Source organism: Nannospalax galili, unplaced genomic scaffold (assembly GCF_000622305.1).
Source record: "Nannospalax galili isolate Female #2095 unplaced genomic scaffold, S.galili_v1.0 scaffold1513, whole genome shotgun sequence".
In the NCBI taxonomy this organism is placed as follows: domain Eukaryota; kingdom Metazoa; phylum Chordata; class Mammalia; order Rodentia; family Spalacidae; genus Nannospalax; species Nannospalax galili.
Genome location: NW_008333402.1, coordinates 44,722 through 61,936, shown reverse-complemented (window position 1 = coordinate 61,936; position 17,215 = coordinate 44,722). Strand labels below are relative to the sequence as shown.

Sequence of the window (17,215 nt, the reverse complement as noted above, 5' to 3'; positions counted from 1 at the left end):
TGAAAAAACCTAGGCGCCATGAGGCCACCTGATAGGAATGCCTGACAAGAAGTCAAGCATTGAGAAACTAGCTTATCAGAGAAACAGGACGTAGTGGTCAAGCCATCTGCATCTGGCAATCCCTGGGGCTCGATACCAGGAAATCAGGAGAAAAACCTCTGTGTCCCTGAGGTCACCTCCCATTTAGCAATCCCACTTCCCCTTAGCCCCGACCCTTACCCCATATTTCTGTGTGCTTTTGAAATTACTCTGTGTGTTTTTGAATTAACCAATAACCGCGCTTCTGCTTCTGTACCCTGCTTCTGCTCTATAAAAGTGCCAAACCCCAGCCTATAGGCGCGCAAGTCCTCCGAGGAGACTTTGTGCCCACAGGTACCTGTGTATCAAATAAACCTCATGCTGTTGCAACCCGAAGGCTGACTTGTCCTCAGTGGTCTCACTCTTACATATGCTATTTAAAAAAGGTTTGCTTTAGACTCAGAACACATATAAAAGAGATCTTCATTTTTATAATTAATCCTTTATCTTAATTTCTAGAGAACTTTAGAAGGAAAAAATGACCATGAAGGTAACAGTCAGGCTTCCCTGTGGCTGGGAGAGTGAATGTGGCCCCTAGACTGGTGCAAAAGCAAAGGAACCACAGCCAATCAGCCTCATGGAATTTAGGCTAGTGTCCCTGACCACACCCTAATGTCTGCATTTCTAGAAATATTTTTTTGTTTTGTTTTGTTTTGTTTTATAGAGACAGAGTCTCCCTATAGCCCCAGCTGGCCTGGAACTCACTATGTAGACTAGGCTGGACTGAGTCTCACAGAAATCTGCTTGCCTCTGCCTCTCAAGTGCTGGTATTAAAGCTGTGGATCACCATGCCCAGCCATTTCTAGAAACACATAAAACTATAGGACAGGCTGTCTTCCCACATTTAAATTCATATGCACTCTTTGGTTCTGAGAGCCTGTGAAAATTCTGGTTTTGTATATACTCAAGCTAGATTTTATGGTTTGGCTGCTAGAACCACTCAAGCTGCCTCGATGCCACCATGCCCTATGGGTTCATGCTGTGACTCCCAAGGGTGTTTGTTGTACATCCTGCCCTGGCCTACGTGGGCAATGATCCATGGCATGCCCGAGTACAAGGCTCATGCTGAAGACCAGTCACTGACGTGGGCAGGGGAAGGGGTGGACCTTCCTTCCTCCCATTTGGTCCTCTCTTTTTCTTATAGATCTACTTGCTCCATCTGTCTGGAAGGCGTGGGTATTCCCTCAGTGTGGGCAGTCCTTTCCTTCTGGCACCTTCCCACTGCATAAGGCAATGTTGCTTTCCTTTTTTTTCCCCTGGCTTTTTCCAAACCTAAGATGGCCAGAAAGTTCTGAGCTACTAAAGGTTAGCTGAGTTGAAAAAGTGAAACTACATTTCACCCTAACTTCACAGGTAGACTAGCAAACTGAGGGCAGAAGCACTGTAAATGTAATGAATGGGCTTGGCAGTAGCTCTCTCATTTATTTTTAACAATGAAATAGAAGTAAAAGCAAGAAAAAGACAGGATACATTAAAAGAGACAAAGGAAAATAATTTCATCAAATTTATACATACACACAGACCACTGCTAAGCCTACATATCAGTGCTTGTTGACATTTAGAACCCTAAGAGCCTAAACTCAGGGCCCGTCCTCCTTAGGGCCTTCAAAGTGTGCCTTTGGTCAAACTGTATCAGGTTAAGTCTGTTTGGAAAAGACAAGTGTTGGTGGAGCTGAGCAGCAGCCTACTGCCAGGTGACAGGCTCACTATCATTAAACTGACACTACAAATTAAGAGTAGGGTCCAAGAGGCAGGATGCCATGCTTTCCTGTCATAGGAAGTCAGTCTGCACCAGCTTATGGCATTTCATAAGTCTCCTGACATGCAGAAGATACCCACAGAATGTTCAAGGCTGCTGGGTGGGTGTGAGGCCACATGAAGCTATGCAGCTGAGTCTTAGAGAAAATGAGCACTCATGCAAATCCAAACTGGGCTTCTCACCACGGCCCTGCCTCCACTGTCGCAGTTCCTTGGCAAAGTGGAAAGAGCCTCCACTCTTACTGCTGAGCAAAAGTGAAGTTGGTTAGCAGGGGAAGGTGGGGCTAGAAATGGGATGAACCTTTGAAGGGGAGGAAAAGAATGTGGGTATTATCACCCGTTTTCTCCCACCCATGGAGGGTGGAGGATCAGGAGAGTGAGGATGCTGGGATAGACCAGTCTTGCCTATTTCCACCTCCCTGTTGTGCGGGCTCAGAGTACTGAACTAAAACTCACTACCTAGCCTCTCACCTTGACCTGAGGCACAGGCTATACAGCCCAGAATCTTCTGGGCATAGCACGTCCAGAATCTTCTGGGCATAGCACGTCCATGGCCTGGTTTCTGTGATACCCAGACTGTGCCTGGGTCACACCAACAGGGTGCTCAAATCCACGTTTTGGAATCATGTAGAGTGGAGTGGCAATTTCAAGACTGTCTTTGAGTCTTGGGCTCAAGAAAGGAGCACACCCCAGGACAAAGCAGGGGAGGCAGGAACAGGAGGCGTGCAGACCCCGAGAAGTACAGCGGACACTAGCGGAAGGAACTCTACTTGGAAATGCCACAAATCTTTCTTGGTGCCTACAGTGACCTGCAATTAACCAAGTGCCTCAGTCCCTGAGGTCTGGAGGCTAAGGACTCAGGACTCTTGTGCATGAGCCTACAGCACACAGCAGTGTGCAAGGCTTCAGACAGATGGGTTGCCTTCCTGACCTCTGTGCCACACAGGCCAGTTTTATCTTGAGATAGTAAAAGTATCTGAGAACCTGTCTTTGGGGCCAAAGAAAGAGCACTAAGAGCAGTCCCTGGCAGACAGACACTTGGGAGAGCTCTGGGCTCAGTGAGGTAGGTCCACAGGTGAGCAGTGGGGCTGCTGCGGGAGGAGGAATGAAGGACAGACAGGATTTGGCTTTTCTCTTACAAAGGCTGCTACTGTCTTAAGGTCAGTCTTTTGTTTTCCTCATCTTGAAAAAGAACAACTTTCCAAGGAAAGATTGGTTCAAAAAAGGGGGAGTGGGAACTTAGAGGCTCTATGAATCTCTAGGAAGGAAAAAAACTAAGGCAGGAGTAAATAATACCCATGAACACATTATTAACAGCTGCTGAAAGATTGAACTGTTAATGGTTTAACTACAGAATGCATTTCAGCATTAGTGATTAGAGCAAGGTCTCTTTAAACTAAGGGTAGAGTTGGGACTGAGAAAAGACTCATTCTGAGGGGTATGCCAACTCTTCTTCCACTCCCTACTTCATTTTTTATTACATTTGTCCATTTAGTGTGTGCATGTGTGAGTGCACATGCCAAGACATACATGTGGAGGTTAGAGGAAAACTTACAGGAGTCCATCCTCTCTTTTTACCAAGGGATCCTGGGGCTCAAACTCAGATGGTCAGGCTTGGCAGCAAGTGCCTTTACTCACTGAGCCATCTCACTGGCCCCACTTCTCTACTTCCCCTTCCTGATGATTGGTGAGTGGCAAGCAGGTTCTGCCCCACAAAGCACTCTTCCCTTCTGTGGGTCTCCTACCTGTTCTCTGTGGGAAGATCCTTTTCTCTGTATCTTTCCATGGCCAGGTTCCTCCACCCTTTCAAGCCTATTTAAACACCCCTATCTTACCAGCTCCACTGCACATGCTCACTTGAACAAATCCTGCAATAACATTTACATATATCTATACAGAAAATAATTATATTAGGAAATAATTTATAGTGAGCACTACTGTGTTTGTGTGTATCATGCATTATAAACATGAGCTAAGTGTTTTTACATGCTTTCTTTTATTAAGCAACTTTACAGGGCTGATATTGTTTTGAAGTCTGAGATCCCAAGAGAGATGGTTAAATGACTATGGGGCACTGAATCAGAAACTGTAGATCTGAGATTTCACTCATGTAAAAGATCCTGGAGAAAAATGCAAATTAAAACTACCACAGGAAAACATTCTCCTCTCTTTAGAAGGATCCATATGAAAAAAATGGTTAATATCAAGGGCCATCAAGAATGTAGAGCAACCAGTAACCAAAACTCTGAAACCTTGCTAGAGCCAGTGGAAATGGTACAGGCATTTTGGACAATGGTCTGACAGCCACATATAGTTAATCCAATACAACATGAGCCATCAATTCCATTCCTAGGTATTTTTTACCCATAATAAATGCAGACATATACCCCTATACAAACACACCATATATGAATATTTGGAGAAGTTTTATTCCTAACTACCCAAATCCAGAAACATTAACTGATGAGTAGTTAAGCCAACTTTGGTATGTCCATCAAATGCAGTACTTGTTTAGAATGAAAACAACCACGTTACTAACAATCCAGGGCATGGGTGAGCCTCCAAAGTGTCATGATGAGTGAAAGAAGCCAGACTCCAAGTCTACATAAAGCCATTCATGATGGTTTGGAGAATGCAAAACTGTCAGGGAAGAAGACAGATGAGTGGCTGCTGATTACAAAGGTCCACGAGATAACATCTTTAGAGATATGGGGTTGCTCTCTATCTCTATTGTGGGGGCTTTACAGCATCACTACATTTGCAAGACTCCCAAGAACTGGTTGCTAAATGTAAATTAGACTTTACTAAACCTGATATTAAAAGGGAAAAGGTTCCATGAGGACAGAACCACTTATTGATAATCTCTACTAATTCAAGAGTATCTAAATTATCTACAATGATGGGTACATCATTTTAAAAAATTATGTGTACATGTGTATGAATGTCACATGTATGTGGGTGCCCATGGAGACCAGAAAGGGGCATGTAAGTCAGATGCCCTTGACCTAGAGTTACAGGAGGTTGTGAGCTGCTTGACATGGGTGCTGGGAACTGAACTCAGTTCCTCTGGAGGCACAGCAAGAGCTTTTAAACCACTCAGTAATCCCTCCAACCCCTACATCTACCATTACAGCTAACTGAAAAGGAAGTGAATCTAAGCTTTATTACTCTTTCATTGCCAAAAATCTGGATTTGGGGCAGAGTAATCAGAGGCGGAAAGTAACTGACAAAAGATAAGCAAGCAGAAATTCACCTCTGCTCCCTGGAGAGGGCAGGTCACCTACCTACCTGAGCATGGCTCTTGATCTTCTGTTCAGAGACCGCAGTTTCACTAGAAGTTGAGGTTGCCTTCGCATGCTTATCATCTGATGGAACATACTACCTTGTGCTATAAAGACATCAGGAATAAATAGAAAAAATTTACTTGCTTGGGACAGAGTACACTAAAGCAAATATTCAATGAGAATCTACAACCCATGGTGCTGCACTATGTGAAAGGTGGTGGTCATCTACCCACCCTCCATGAGCCCATGGGAAGATGAAGTGGGGCATGAATGCCTGTGGAACTCCAGAGGGCATCACTGGCCACTGGGACAGATGCTTCAAGCCATGAAGGAAGGGAGCCAAAAACATGTCTGGCTCCAGGTAGAACCAACAGCTCCTAAACCCCTTCCTGTTCTGAAAGGTGGGATGCTGGCACGGTGGGGCAGCAGCAATGGTGAGGGTCCCAAGCACCAAACAAGGACAGGGATGGCTAAGGAAGACCCAGGTGTTGTATGTCTGTTAGGCTTGGTACACTGCTGGGTGAACAGTATTAAGGGCACTCAGTCTCTTGGGGCGAAAACTTGTCACACATAGAAGTTGCAAATATCCATACTCTTTGACCTAGCAATGTGAAACCTTTGAACTAGCCTTTTCTACTCATTCTGTATCTGTCACAAGTATCAACCCAGTGTTCAGTGAAAAGGAACCAAGGGTCCTTGTTTTCATGATTTTCAACATTAGCCTCATATATGTTTCCAAAAAAAAACACAGATAAAAAAGACTTAATTCTAATACCAATCACACATTGAGAATTGTGAATCCAAGTGAAAAATATTATGCTTAATTGAGAATTGTGAATCCAGGTGAAAAATATTATGCTTAATAGAAATACAGCTGCCTTCTGATGCAGCTACTACATGTAGCTTTATCCACATCTTTAAGAAAAGGAAGTGATGTGGTTCTAGGATCTAGAATGGATCTAGGTGCCAATCAAAAAAAGGCCTGTATGCTAAAGGCTTGGTCACCAGCCTGTGGCACTATGGGAGGTGGGGGTGGGACCTACTGGGACTAATTTAGGCCAGTGGGGCTGTGTCAATGAAGAGAAGAGGGTCTAGGACACTCACCCTCTGTTCTCTTTGCTTCCTGACCACCATGGAGTGAACAAGCCCTTTCTTCCACACACTCTGCCATGAAGCACTGTGCTACCACAGGCCCAGAGCAACAGAGCCAAGTGACCATGGACTGAAACTTCTGGAATGTGAGCCAAAACAAATCTTCCTCCTTTTAAATTGACCATCTCAGGAGTCACAGTTAACAGAAAGGGTCACATGTTAAGTGCCATACCTCTTCTGGACACTGAGGGGTCTACCTCAACACCTTTCTCATAAGGAGTGCCACCATTCAAGAAGAGTTCATAAGTCCTATAAAAAAATAACACATTATGGTGGGTCCACGTCCTAGGCAATTGTGAATGCTGGAGTTGACTATGAAATCCTTTTTTAGCACAAAGATATTCACACACACAAAAATGAGAAAGATTTCTGCTGTCATTAAAATGGTTTGACTTTAATGATTTGTGTTAATAAGTGATGGCGTTTTATTTTTCAAATGTGTTTGACATAAAGCCATTAGGAATCTCACTGTATTTTTATTCTCCCTCTTTGTCTGTCTGTATGTCTGTCTGTCCTTCCCTGGGCATGCTAGGTAAGCATGGCATCATTGAGCTACATTGGGTCCTAGCTTCTCTTTTACATAAGCTTAACTCAAGTGTAGAGAGCAGGAGTTTAAAGACTCCTTTAAACTACCTCATTGTACTCCTCAGAGGCAAATCCACCCAAAAGTTTCTATTGAACACAAGTGGAACCACAGTATTCATCATTCTGCAACTTCTTTCATATAACACACCCGGGAAGCATTTCTGTAGTAACATACAGAGCTCTAGTTCCTTAAAAATAGCCATGACTTCACTTCTGGGAAGGTGAGGATAGCTTTCCCTTATTTCCTCTATGAAGTATGATATAACCTCTAAACATATTTAAACACACACACACACACACACACACACACACACACGTAATCAAGTTTTCATAACCACCCAATGGTAATGATTATGATTTGAGACACACCCCTCCCCTTCCCGCTAGGGTGATGTCAGATAACTAGTGGTCAGGACTTTTACCTCTGCCCAGGAGGCCACTTGTGGAGTGTGATCATGAGCCTCTGGGATGGGAATTAATCCCCAGATTCAAGATGAAGGGAACTGGGACCCGAGGACATTAAGGAGCCTGCACAGTCACCCAGGCAGAGCTGGACCACAGTCTCTGTGTCAGAACCTCCCACCTGTAATCTTAGTCACCTTCATCCTTCTGCCTGCTCATTCTATCTCTCTTGTGAGTTTCTTGCTTATATCTTTGACTTAAACTTTATTTTCCCCAATTTAAAATTCAGATCATCTTTTTGGTATTAGTTCCTGATATGGGGACAGTGATCTCCTTACTTTTCTGTGTATATCACAAGTATTGGCCTCTAGTCTGTTTCTGCTTGTAATGTTTCAATCGGGTGACGGTGCCTGCTGCTGCAGTTTCAGTGACCTGGTATTATGGAAGGCAAAGGCTCACAGAGGACTTAGCCTCCTGCTCTCCGAAGAGTGCTGGGCTGTTTTTAGGGATTAGTCTCAGCAGACCCCATGTGAGCATCTTATAAAACACTGCTCTCTGGGTTACTTCTTTCTCTTGACGGTAAGAATGTGTGTGCTGTTTCCATATACTCCTTTAAACAACTAAAATCAACATGAAAAAGCCCTCTTTCCAAAACTTGTTGAAATACTAACACCTGAGTATACCTGAGGGACCTAGTCCCTAGAAACTTTCGCATTTGTAAGAACAGAAAGCTCACTTACTTTGTTGGAACAGGAACTCCGCTGCCATCGAAAAGTTTAAGAAACACCCAGCCACAGCTTAACTCTCCTCTCTCACCAGTTGACTAGGAAATAAAACAAGTACATGGAACCGTGTCTGAGACAGCCAAATTTAAAAGCACATACAGGTCCTCTGGAAGGAACATAAGTATTATTCACTCTAAGGACTAAACTTGCTAAGGCTCCATTTTACTTATAGCCCAGATGTTAAAGATGATACTTCAAACCTCATTCTTCTTTTGTCATGATTGCTTTTGAAGGTCTTTTCAACCTGATGATGAGGCTGTCATTGCTATTGTGTTTGGAGACAGTCTTGAATCACACAGCACAGAGGACAATCTAAAATCACAAGCTATTACATACAATTATGAACCTTTGTTTCATGGGGAGATGGAACACAGGAATCAGTCACTCAAGAATTCTTTTGCGGGGGCTGGAGGGAGAGCACAGTAGTTAAGAACACTGGTTGTTCCTGCAGAAGACCTGGGTTCAAATCCCAGCACCCACATGGCAGCTAACAACTGCCCGTAACTCCAGTTCTGGGGGATTCAACAGTCTCTTCTGTCCTCCATGAGCACTGCACGACACAGATGCACTTTCCCACATGCAGGCAATACACACATACACACAAAATAAAATAATAAATAATTTTAAAAAGATAAATAAAAGAATTCTTTTGCTTGGGAGTTCACTCTTCCTGCCCACTGCCAGGGGTCACTGGACTCACTAGGCTCGTCTGCTGCCCTACCCATATGCAGTATACAAAGGTGAATTTGTCTTGAAGAAGTGCAAAGTGATGAAGGACCATTACATTACTGTGATCATTCTGTGATGGCTCTCTGGGTAGCCACAAGGCAAGGGTTATGCACTACACCTCCCAGGCTGTTACTAGAATGTGGACACAAGGAGTTAACTAGCACAGGTCCACACCAGTGGGTAAACCCAAGCATTTCATATGACATACGTTAAACCAAGTTTCTGGTGTTCCTTTTGAAAATCTGCCATTCTTCCAGGTTCCTAAGAACTGTGAGCTACAAAGTTAACGGTACTCGGCTCAGGGAGATAAAGTGCCAACCCCTGTGCTGGAAGCCTCTGAATTTTTTTTTATCACCTCTGGAAAGTTCCAGCCTTTATGAGTTTTCATGTGTTAAAAGCACTGGAGTTCAGTGATGCTATAAAATGTAAACAAATACCCCTCCCCTTTTTTTTTGAGACAGGGTCTCCTTGTAGCCCCAGCTGTCCTGTAACTCATTATGTAGACCAGGCTGGTCTCGAACTCACAAAGATCTGCCTGCCTCTGCCTCCCAAGTGCTGGGATTAAAGGCGTGCATCACCACACTCAGGCCTTGTAAACAAATACCCTTTTATCTTACATGCCATTTGGCAGTACTGCATAAGAAATGAGAAGGTGGAGGCAGTGAGATGGTTCAGTGGGTAAAGGTGCTTGTTGCCAAGTCTGATGACCTGAGGTCAATCTTCAGGATACACATGGTGAAGGGAAAGAACCAACTCCTACAAATTTTACTCTGACCTCTACACACGTGCCCCTTCATAAATAAAATGTAATATTTTTTTAATGAGAATCGTATCACTTTGCTTCCTTCAGGATTAAATTTCTATTACACAGAAGCCCTTTGTTGTGGTTTGAATGCGAAAGTTCTCGTATAGGCAGGCCCCCAGTTTTATAGTCCAGCCCCACTTCCTGTTCTCTCTGCTTCCTGACTAGTGTCACCAGTGAGCCTCCCATACCTGCTGCCATGCCTTCCTGGCTATGATGACAGGATCCCCTCCAACTGTGAGCCAGAATAAACCCCTTAAGTTGTTTTCGTCAGAGTATTTTATCACAGCAACAGGAAAAGTAACTAAAACATCTATTATTTTGCTTGTATATACAGACACATTTCTAACATCTCCCTTTAGATGTATTAGAAAGTTTTATCTTTCAACTTTGACATACGTTTCGAATGTAAGAAATTCCAAGTTCAAATAATATTCCAAGGTCTGGAGATGAAGAATTGGACCTAATAAAACAATCTCCATCAAGCACGCATGGCAAGATGCCAGTGACCTAGAATGATAAAGAAACTGAAGTTACTGACAAAAGTGAAGTATGTGCAGGGCCTCTCAGCCCCATCCATCTGCAAAGGGCTTATGCCTTTGCATTATAACAGAGGTCTTAAAAAACTTCAAGTAGATGAACCCATGCCAACGGTTAGAAAGAGAAACATTTAACCTCCCTGTTAAAGGAAAATTACCTTGACCTTCATTATTTTTCACTTAGACCATGGCTAAGAGGCAAAGCATTATAAGTAGGTCACCAGAGGTGTAACAAAACACATTTTGCCATTTTGCGTTATTATTTATGCTAACTACTGCTATTTGTAAACAGAATCAAAGCCACGCACATACACCTGCTGGGCTTCCAATTCCTGCCTTGCATATGTTCCCTTTCCTTTTGCTCATCCCACTCTGAATCCCTGGACAACCACACCCTCTTTCTTGCCTAGAAAATCCTACCCATTCTTCAGGGTCTAGTTTCTCTTGTTCAAAAACTTTCCATGGGGACTTGGGGAGATGGCTCAGTGATTAAGAGCACTTATTGCTCTTGCAGAGGACCCAGGTTTAATTTCCAGAATCCACATTACATGGCTCACAATGCCCCATGACAGTTCCAGATGATCTAACACCCTCTGACCTCCATGGGCACCTGTATGCACAGCACACATAAATTCATGCAGGCACATACAAATACACATAAAAAAATACATTTCCAAAATCTTCCCTGGGCCTAAGGACTAGCATGGACCTCCTTTCCCCTACCTGCTGTGCTTCCAACCCCCTTGGAGCTTCATAAGCATGGCGCTGTACCCGCGTGATACCCAACCCACAGGGTAGCTCAAGGATTAACTTCCACAATGCACATGGCCGGGCCATGGCTGGAGCTCCACCTCTGGGCATATTGCTGCTCTTCACAGATGTGTTCCTTCCCCAAGAACATGCGAACTCCCATACACCTAGGAGGATGTAACCTGCTCAGCTTCATTCAACAAGGAAACTCATGCTTATGCGTCCCTCCCAGCTCCTCCTCATCCTTTGACACTTCCCATACACAGAGGCATAGCAGCAGAACTGTGAATTTCTATGCCAAAAGACAAGCAGTACTCTCCCTGGAGGCAGGTGTCAGGGGGACAAATGGACTATTAGTAATTGTGCTACAGACGCATGAGGGCACATCACATCACAGCCAGCAAGGTGGTGGGCCTCCAGCATAGCCTGTGCCCTCTCCCTGACCCTCCATGTGGCACTAAGACCTTTTTATGTGGTAAGGCAAAGGGAAATGAAGGCTTCTAGGCTGTAGCAGCAACAAAGTAGCTGTGGGAGGGACAGAAACTAAAGCAAGGAGTCCTGGGAGGCAGAAAAAAGTAAACTATAGACAATATAAAAAGAACAGATGTTTCTGATTCATTAGCGTCTGTGTAACACTGACTCAGTGGTGAAACCCTAACCCCACCTCAGTCTTGACAGGACCTGAGCGTAAAGCAGGAGCCCCCAGGCATCACCTTTGATTTAATCTGAGGAACAACTACATTAGCTCAGTTGGAAGACTTCATTTTTAAAAACACCTCCTAAACTTGATCATCTTCTTGGTTTCATGTCTCATCAAAGGGACATTTCCTGAAATTGAAATCCACTGAATGATTCATGGAAATTACAGCTTAGGTAAGTCAGAAGGGTGAAGAATTTGTGTCAAAATCTTCAAAGAACAAAAAAGACCCTAAAGACTTAAATTTGATGCTAAATATTCTGGGCTAAGTGTGCAGCACTTGGTAGCCTCATGTTAGACCTTGTGCTTCCCAGAAGAAGAAATTCACATTTCCGTCCACTAACTCAGCAGCGACTTACCTGGGGAGAAAAGCTCCATGTTTTGGGCTTTTTAGGCTGCCACGTAGCTCTGACTGTGTGAATGTTGCTCAGAACCTGAAATGAGATTTTCCCATTTGAAATGACACTGTAGTAAGTCTTCTGAGACAACATCCCTTCTGAGTCCCAAACTGTCAACAGTGGGTGTCTTGGACAGGTAAGGGGGGTACTTTTAATTTAAAGCAATTATGCTATGCTTTTTCCTTTCTACATCAAATGCAATGTACACAGAACTTTTAAATAACTCATGAGAAACATGACGCTTATTAACAAATAAGTATAATAATTAAGAAACTAATAAAATGAATTCAGAGTTGGACCCTGAGGTAGTAATAAATTATATTAAATGAAATACTATCTACGGCAAGTGTACTGGAAAAGTGAGTGCAATCTGGGGTGGCTATGGCACCTCACATGCAGTCTGGTACCCTGTTACTACGACAGCCAATGCCACAAGGTCAGATATATAAATTGCTCTTCAAGATTGCTAGACCAGTAAATTACATTCTTCTTGCAATCTGATCTCTTTTAAATGCTATATTCAAGAAGGTCATGCTACAGTTTACACAAAAACAACAAACACAAAAGGAGTCTAAACTTTATTTAAAGAATTCAAATTCTTTATTTAAAGAAGAATTCAAATTCTTAGAGGGAACCAGGTAACATTTTTTATTTTAGATAAAAATATTACAGTATAGCCGGGCATGGTGGCTCCCAGTACTTGGGAGGAAGAGGCTGGTAGATCTCTGTGAGTTAGTTCAAGGTCAACCTGGTCTACATATCGAGTACAGGCCAGATGGGGCTACAGGGAGGCCCTGTCTCAAGCACACACACACACACACACACACACACACACACACACACACACACACACAGAGTTACAGTACAATGCTTCTAAAAGTTAAGCTTTAAAAACAATTCAAGGGCTAGCAAGATGGTTCAGCAGGTAAAGGTGACTTCCACCAAGCCTGATGGCTTGAGTTTGATCCCTGGAACCCAGATAAAGATTGAAAAGAAAGAAAAGAACTCCACAAAGTTGTCCTCTGAACTTAACATGTGCCATGGACACACATGATACATACATGTCAAATACTAAAATAAATACTTAACAATTTGAGTATCTGGGTATAATCCTAGCACTTAGGAGTCTGAAGAAGGTAGATCTCTGTGAGTTTGAGGCCAGTCTGATCTACATAATCAGTTCCAGCTCACCTAGGGCTACAGAGTATGAGTGGTCTCAAAGAAAAAGAAAATCAAACCAAACCAATGCAGCCCAATTCAAGTACCTAAATGTGCATAGTAAACCAAATTCAATTATGCATCCTCCACAGTCTCAACCCGGAGTCTTAAGAGTACAAAATCCTTCTGATTACTATCTGGTAATCAATACAAGACTGGCTTTTAGTTGGTTTTACAAGTAATGTTTCCTACTTACAATATCCATGAAGTTTTTGCCTGACATAGAAATTAGAATTTCTAATCTACACTGTCTCTGTTCTTATCTTTTCAATGTGGAGGATTCTGATTTTGGCATTCAGACTCAAGATAACTCTGTATCTTTCTTGCTGTATAGATCCTGAGATCTAAGATTGACTCAGCCCAACCATCTCACTATACATTTGAGCAGAGTGCAGCCAGAATCACAGCACTTTCTGCACAAAGCCGGATGCAAGGGATGCAGTAATCAGGGACTCATACAACATAGAGAATCCAGTTGACAAACTGCATTAATAATGCATATGAAGAGACCTAAAACCCAGTAGGAATCAAGGAAATATAAGCAGAACCCTAATGAAATTTACTTCATACTCAAAATAGTGATACTACCAGGTGATAGAATGTGGAAATAATGAAGCATGGATTTTCATACACTGTCAAGGCAGTATTAACTGGAAAAACCCAATAAGAAAGACCTAATATAGTCCCTAATACATGGAGATGTACAGACCCTGCCACCTAACAATCTGCCCTAAGAAAATACTCTAAACATTTGTCTCTTGTGGTTTTATAAGAAAGTTTATTGAAAGACTTCAGTGGTAAAAAATAACTCCTTAAGAGAAGAATGGATAAATATAACTGAAGCCCAGCCATGCAATGAAATATCATCCAATAGTTAAAAAGAACAGCCAATAGAAAACCCACCAATTTGGATAAATATCATAACCACAAGGCTGATGGGAAAAAGAAAACTGGAAAAGGATAAAAGGTTTTGATACTTTTTATAAATGAGCATATTAAAAAATTAGACCATGAAAAACCAACAAAACAAAATGCAGACTAATTATCTACATAGAAGGAGGGAAAGGATGGTCAGGAGTGGTGTACTTTGGGACCGCCATATTTGGAGTGTTAACTTTTTATTTTTGAGACAGGGTCTCACTATGTAGACAAAGATCTGCCTACCTCTGCCTCCAGAGTGCTGGGATTAAAGGTGTGTGCCACCATGCCTGACAGACTAATTTTTAGGGAAGTTTTAGTTTTACAGAATTAAGCAGAAAGACAACATAGCTTATTTGAAAACATCAGAAGTGGGTACTGCCAAGTGGAGGTAGACTTCCACAGAAGCAGCTGGGAAAGCCACTCTGCTATGTTAGCCTCTGTATGTTTCAGTTCATCTGAAATAGTTCATAACTTAAAAAATAATGAAAATTCCAATACAGATCAGATTGGCATATGAAATAGATGTGAAAAAGAATAAACAGAAATTAGAAAATAGGAATGTTCTAAGAAAGAGTCTAAGTGTAGAATTTAGTTTTGTCTTTTATTTTTCTTAGTGTTTTGACAAAACATACACAGTTAACTGATGTATATTTCTTAATGAGTACTTATGGGTTTCAGTCAGTTTTTTAAAGGGTGAAATAATGATGTTAATTATGAACCACGTCAAGTACATTCCACAGCTCACAGAACCTGACAGTAGGCACCCATGTGCGCATTACCTCCATCCTAAAGTTAACCTTTACTACACTTGCTCCATCAGTCTGTCAGTTTTCTTTATATTTTGATGCACTGCAAATGTTGATTTACTGAACTTCTCTGCAAACACTTTAATGTGCATATTAACTAAAATTTAGTTTTCTCTTACATTTTTTATGTAAAAGTTAATATAATGAAATCCACAAATCTTGTTTTTTTTAAATTTATAATGTTGAGGGTAGAGAGAGAAAGGTAAACAAGCTAGGGATGTCACAGTGGGTGCCAGCCCTGGTGGCTTGATGGGGAGTCTGAATATCCAGTGGGGCCCAGAGGCATACCTTTCCTCAGGTATGAACAAAGGCCAAGTGGGGATGACTCTGGATGTCATTCCCACCTGGCAATAATGAGGTGGCATCCAACATCCCTTGCCACCATGATGTCAGAGTTCTACTTAAAATAGAATTTAGGGCTGGGGTAGAATACATTTTTAGCATATGCAAGCCCTGGGTTCAACCCCCAGTGTGCCCCCCAACACAGATACACAGAATCTAAAATAAGATCCAGAGACTCATAACATAATACCCAAAACATCCAGGACTCAGTAAAACCTTGTCAGTCATACTAAGAGAAACTCTCAGATTGAACAAAAAGACATTCAGTGGCTCTATCACTGGGATGACACAGATGTAGGAATATCTGACACAAATTTTAAAGCAGTCAGACAAAAATGCTTCAATAAGAAATTCCAGGCATACTTGAAATGAATGTAAAAATAGAAATAAGGAACCCCCAACACAGAAATGGAAGACATAAAAAAGAAATGGAGGGGGCTGGAGAGATGGCTCAGCAGTTAAGAACACTGGCTGTTCTTGCAGAAGACCCAGGTTCGAATCCCAGTACCCACATGGCAGCTAACAACTGTCCATAATTCCAGTTCCAGGGGATCCAACAGCCTCTTCTGTCCTCCGCAGGCATTGCATGACATGGGTGCACTTACGTACATGCAGGCAATACATGCATACACATAAAATAAAAATAACAAATAAAATTTAAAAAAAGGAAACTAAGACCTGAAAAGTATAATCACAAGAATAACAAAACAAATCAACAATTGATGATATACAGACTCAACAGCAGAGCAGCAAACAGAAAAACCAGTGAGCTTAACGGACGTCAAAATCCTACAGTCTGAACAAGGAAGACGAAATAGATGAAAGCAAGAAAGCAGAGATGGTCTGCGACTTGTGGGAGTCCTACAAAGATCCAGCGTTTGTATCCAGAGTCCCAAGGAGAATGCAATTTGTAGCTTAAAAAGTATTTGAGGAAATGATTGGTTAAAAATGCCTAAGTTTGGCAAATGATATAAAGGCACAGAGCAAACCTCAAACAGGGTAACCCCAGTAAATTCATGCCAGGTACACCACAAACTTGTGAAGGGTAAGAGAGAAACAATGCATATATTACCCTTGGGAAAATGCTGAATGAATGAGTTTCTCACTAGGAACCAGGGAGGCCAGAGGAGGTGGCACAGCAACTGCAAGTATTGAAAGGAAAGATGTGTCAAGCCAGCTTTCTATAGCCAATGAAAAGATCCTTCAGCAGTGAAAGAGAAATAGACATTCTCAGACAGAATTGTTTTTCTATATTTTATTTATTATTTTTATTTTATGTGTACGTGTGTGTTGCCTGCATGTATGTAAGTGCATCCATGTCATGCAGTACCCATGGAGGTCAGAAGAGAGCATTGGATTCCTCTTGAACTAGAGTTATGAACTATTGTTAGCCATCATGTGGGTGCTTGAAATTGAACCCAGGTCCTCTGTAAGAGCAGCCAGTGCTTTTAACTGCTGAGCCATCTCTAGCCCCAGACATTCTTTTCTTTTCTTCTTTTTTTTTTTTTTTTACTGTGTATAAATGTTTGCCTACGTGTATGTATATGTATCACATGTGTGCCTGGTACCTGAAAAGACCAGAAGAGGGTACTGGGTCCCCTGGAACAGGAGTTATAGACAGTTGTTAGCTGCCATGTAGGTGCTGGGAACTGAACTCGGGTCCTCTGTGAGAGCAGCCAGTGCTCTTAACCACTGAGCCATCTCTCCTGTCCCTCAGACAAGTTTATGAGAATTTGTTTGCAGAGGTCCTACTCTAAAAGGCTGGGGATGTACCTTAGTGGTAATGTCTGGCTAGCATGTAAAAGGCCCTGAATTCAAACCCTCAGTGCTTAAATATGAAACAAAACAAAATCCAACCTCAAAACCCTACCCTAAAAGAATAGTTCAAGGAAATTCTCTAAACAGAAAGGATATGAAAAAAGAATGAATCTGAGAGCATCAGGAAGATCAATGGAAACAGCAAAAACCA

General features: G+C 42.2%; 1 protein-coding gene across 3 annotated transcripts in view; it reads right to left on the bottom strand.

Moving 5' to 3' along the window:
* The window catches only part of Nphp1 (nephrocystin 1), a 65,057-nt gene that overhangs the window by 16,609 nt on the left and 31,233 nt on the right, over positions 1-17,215 (bottom strand). For all 3 annotated transcript variants that reach the window (XM_008828175.3, XM_029561147.1, XM_008828174.3), the window contains 5 exons: positions 11,921-11,995; positions 9,975-10,085; positions 8,000-8,082; positions 6,445-6,521; positions 5,125-5,224 (listed from right to left, as the gene is read on the bottom strand). In XM_008828175.3, coding sequence (XP_008826397.1) covers positions 5,125-5,224; positions 6,445-6,521; positions 8,000-8,082; positions 9,975-10,085; positions 11,921-11,995 — 446 coding nt within the window. The remainder of the gene's footprint in view (positions 1-5,124; positions 5,225-6,444; positions 6,522-7,999; positions 8,083-9,974; positions 10,086-11,920; positions 11,996-17,215) is intronic.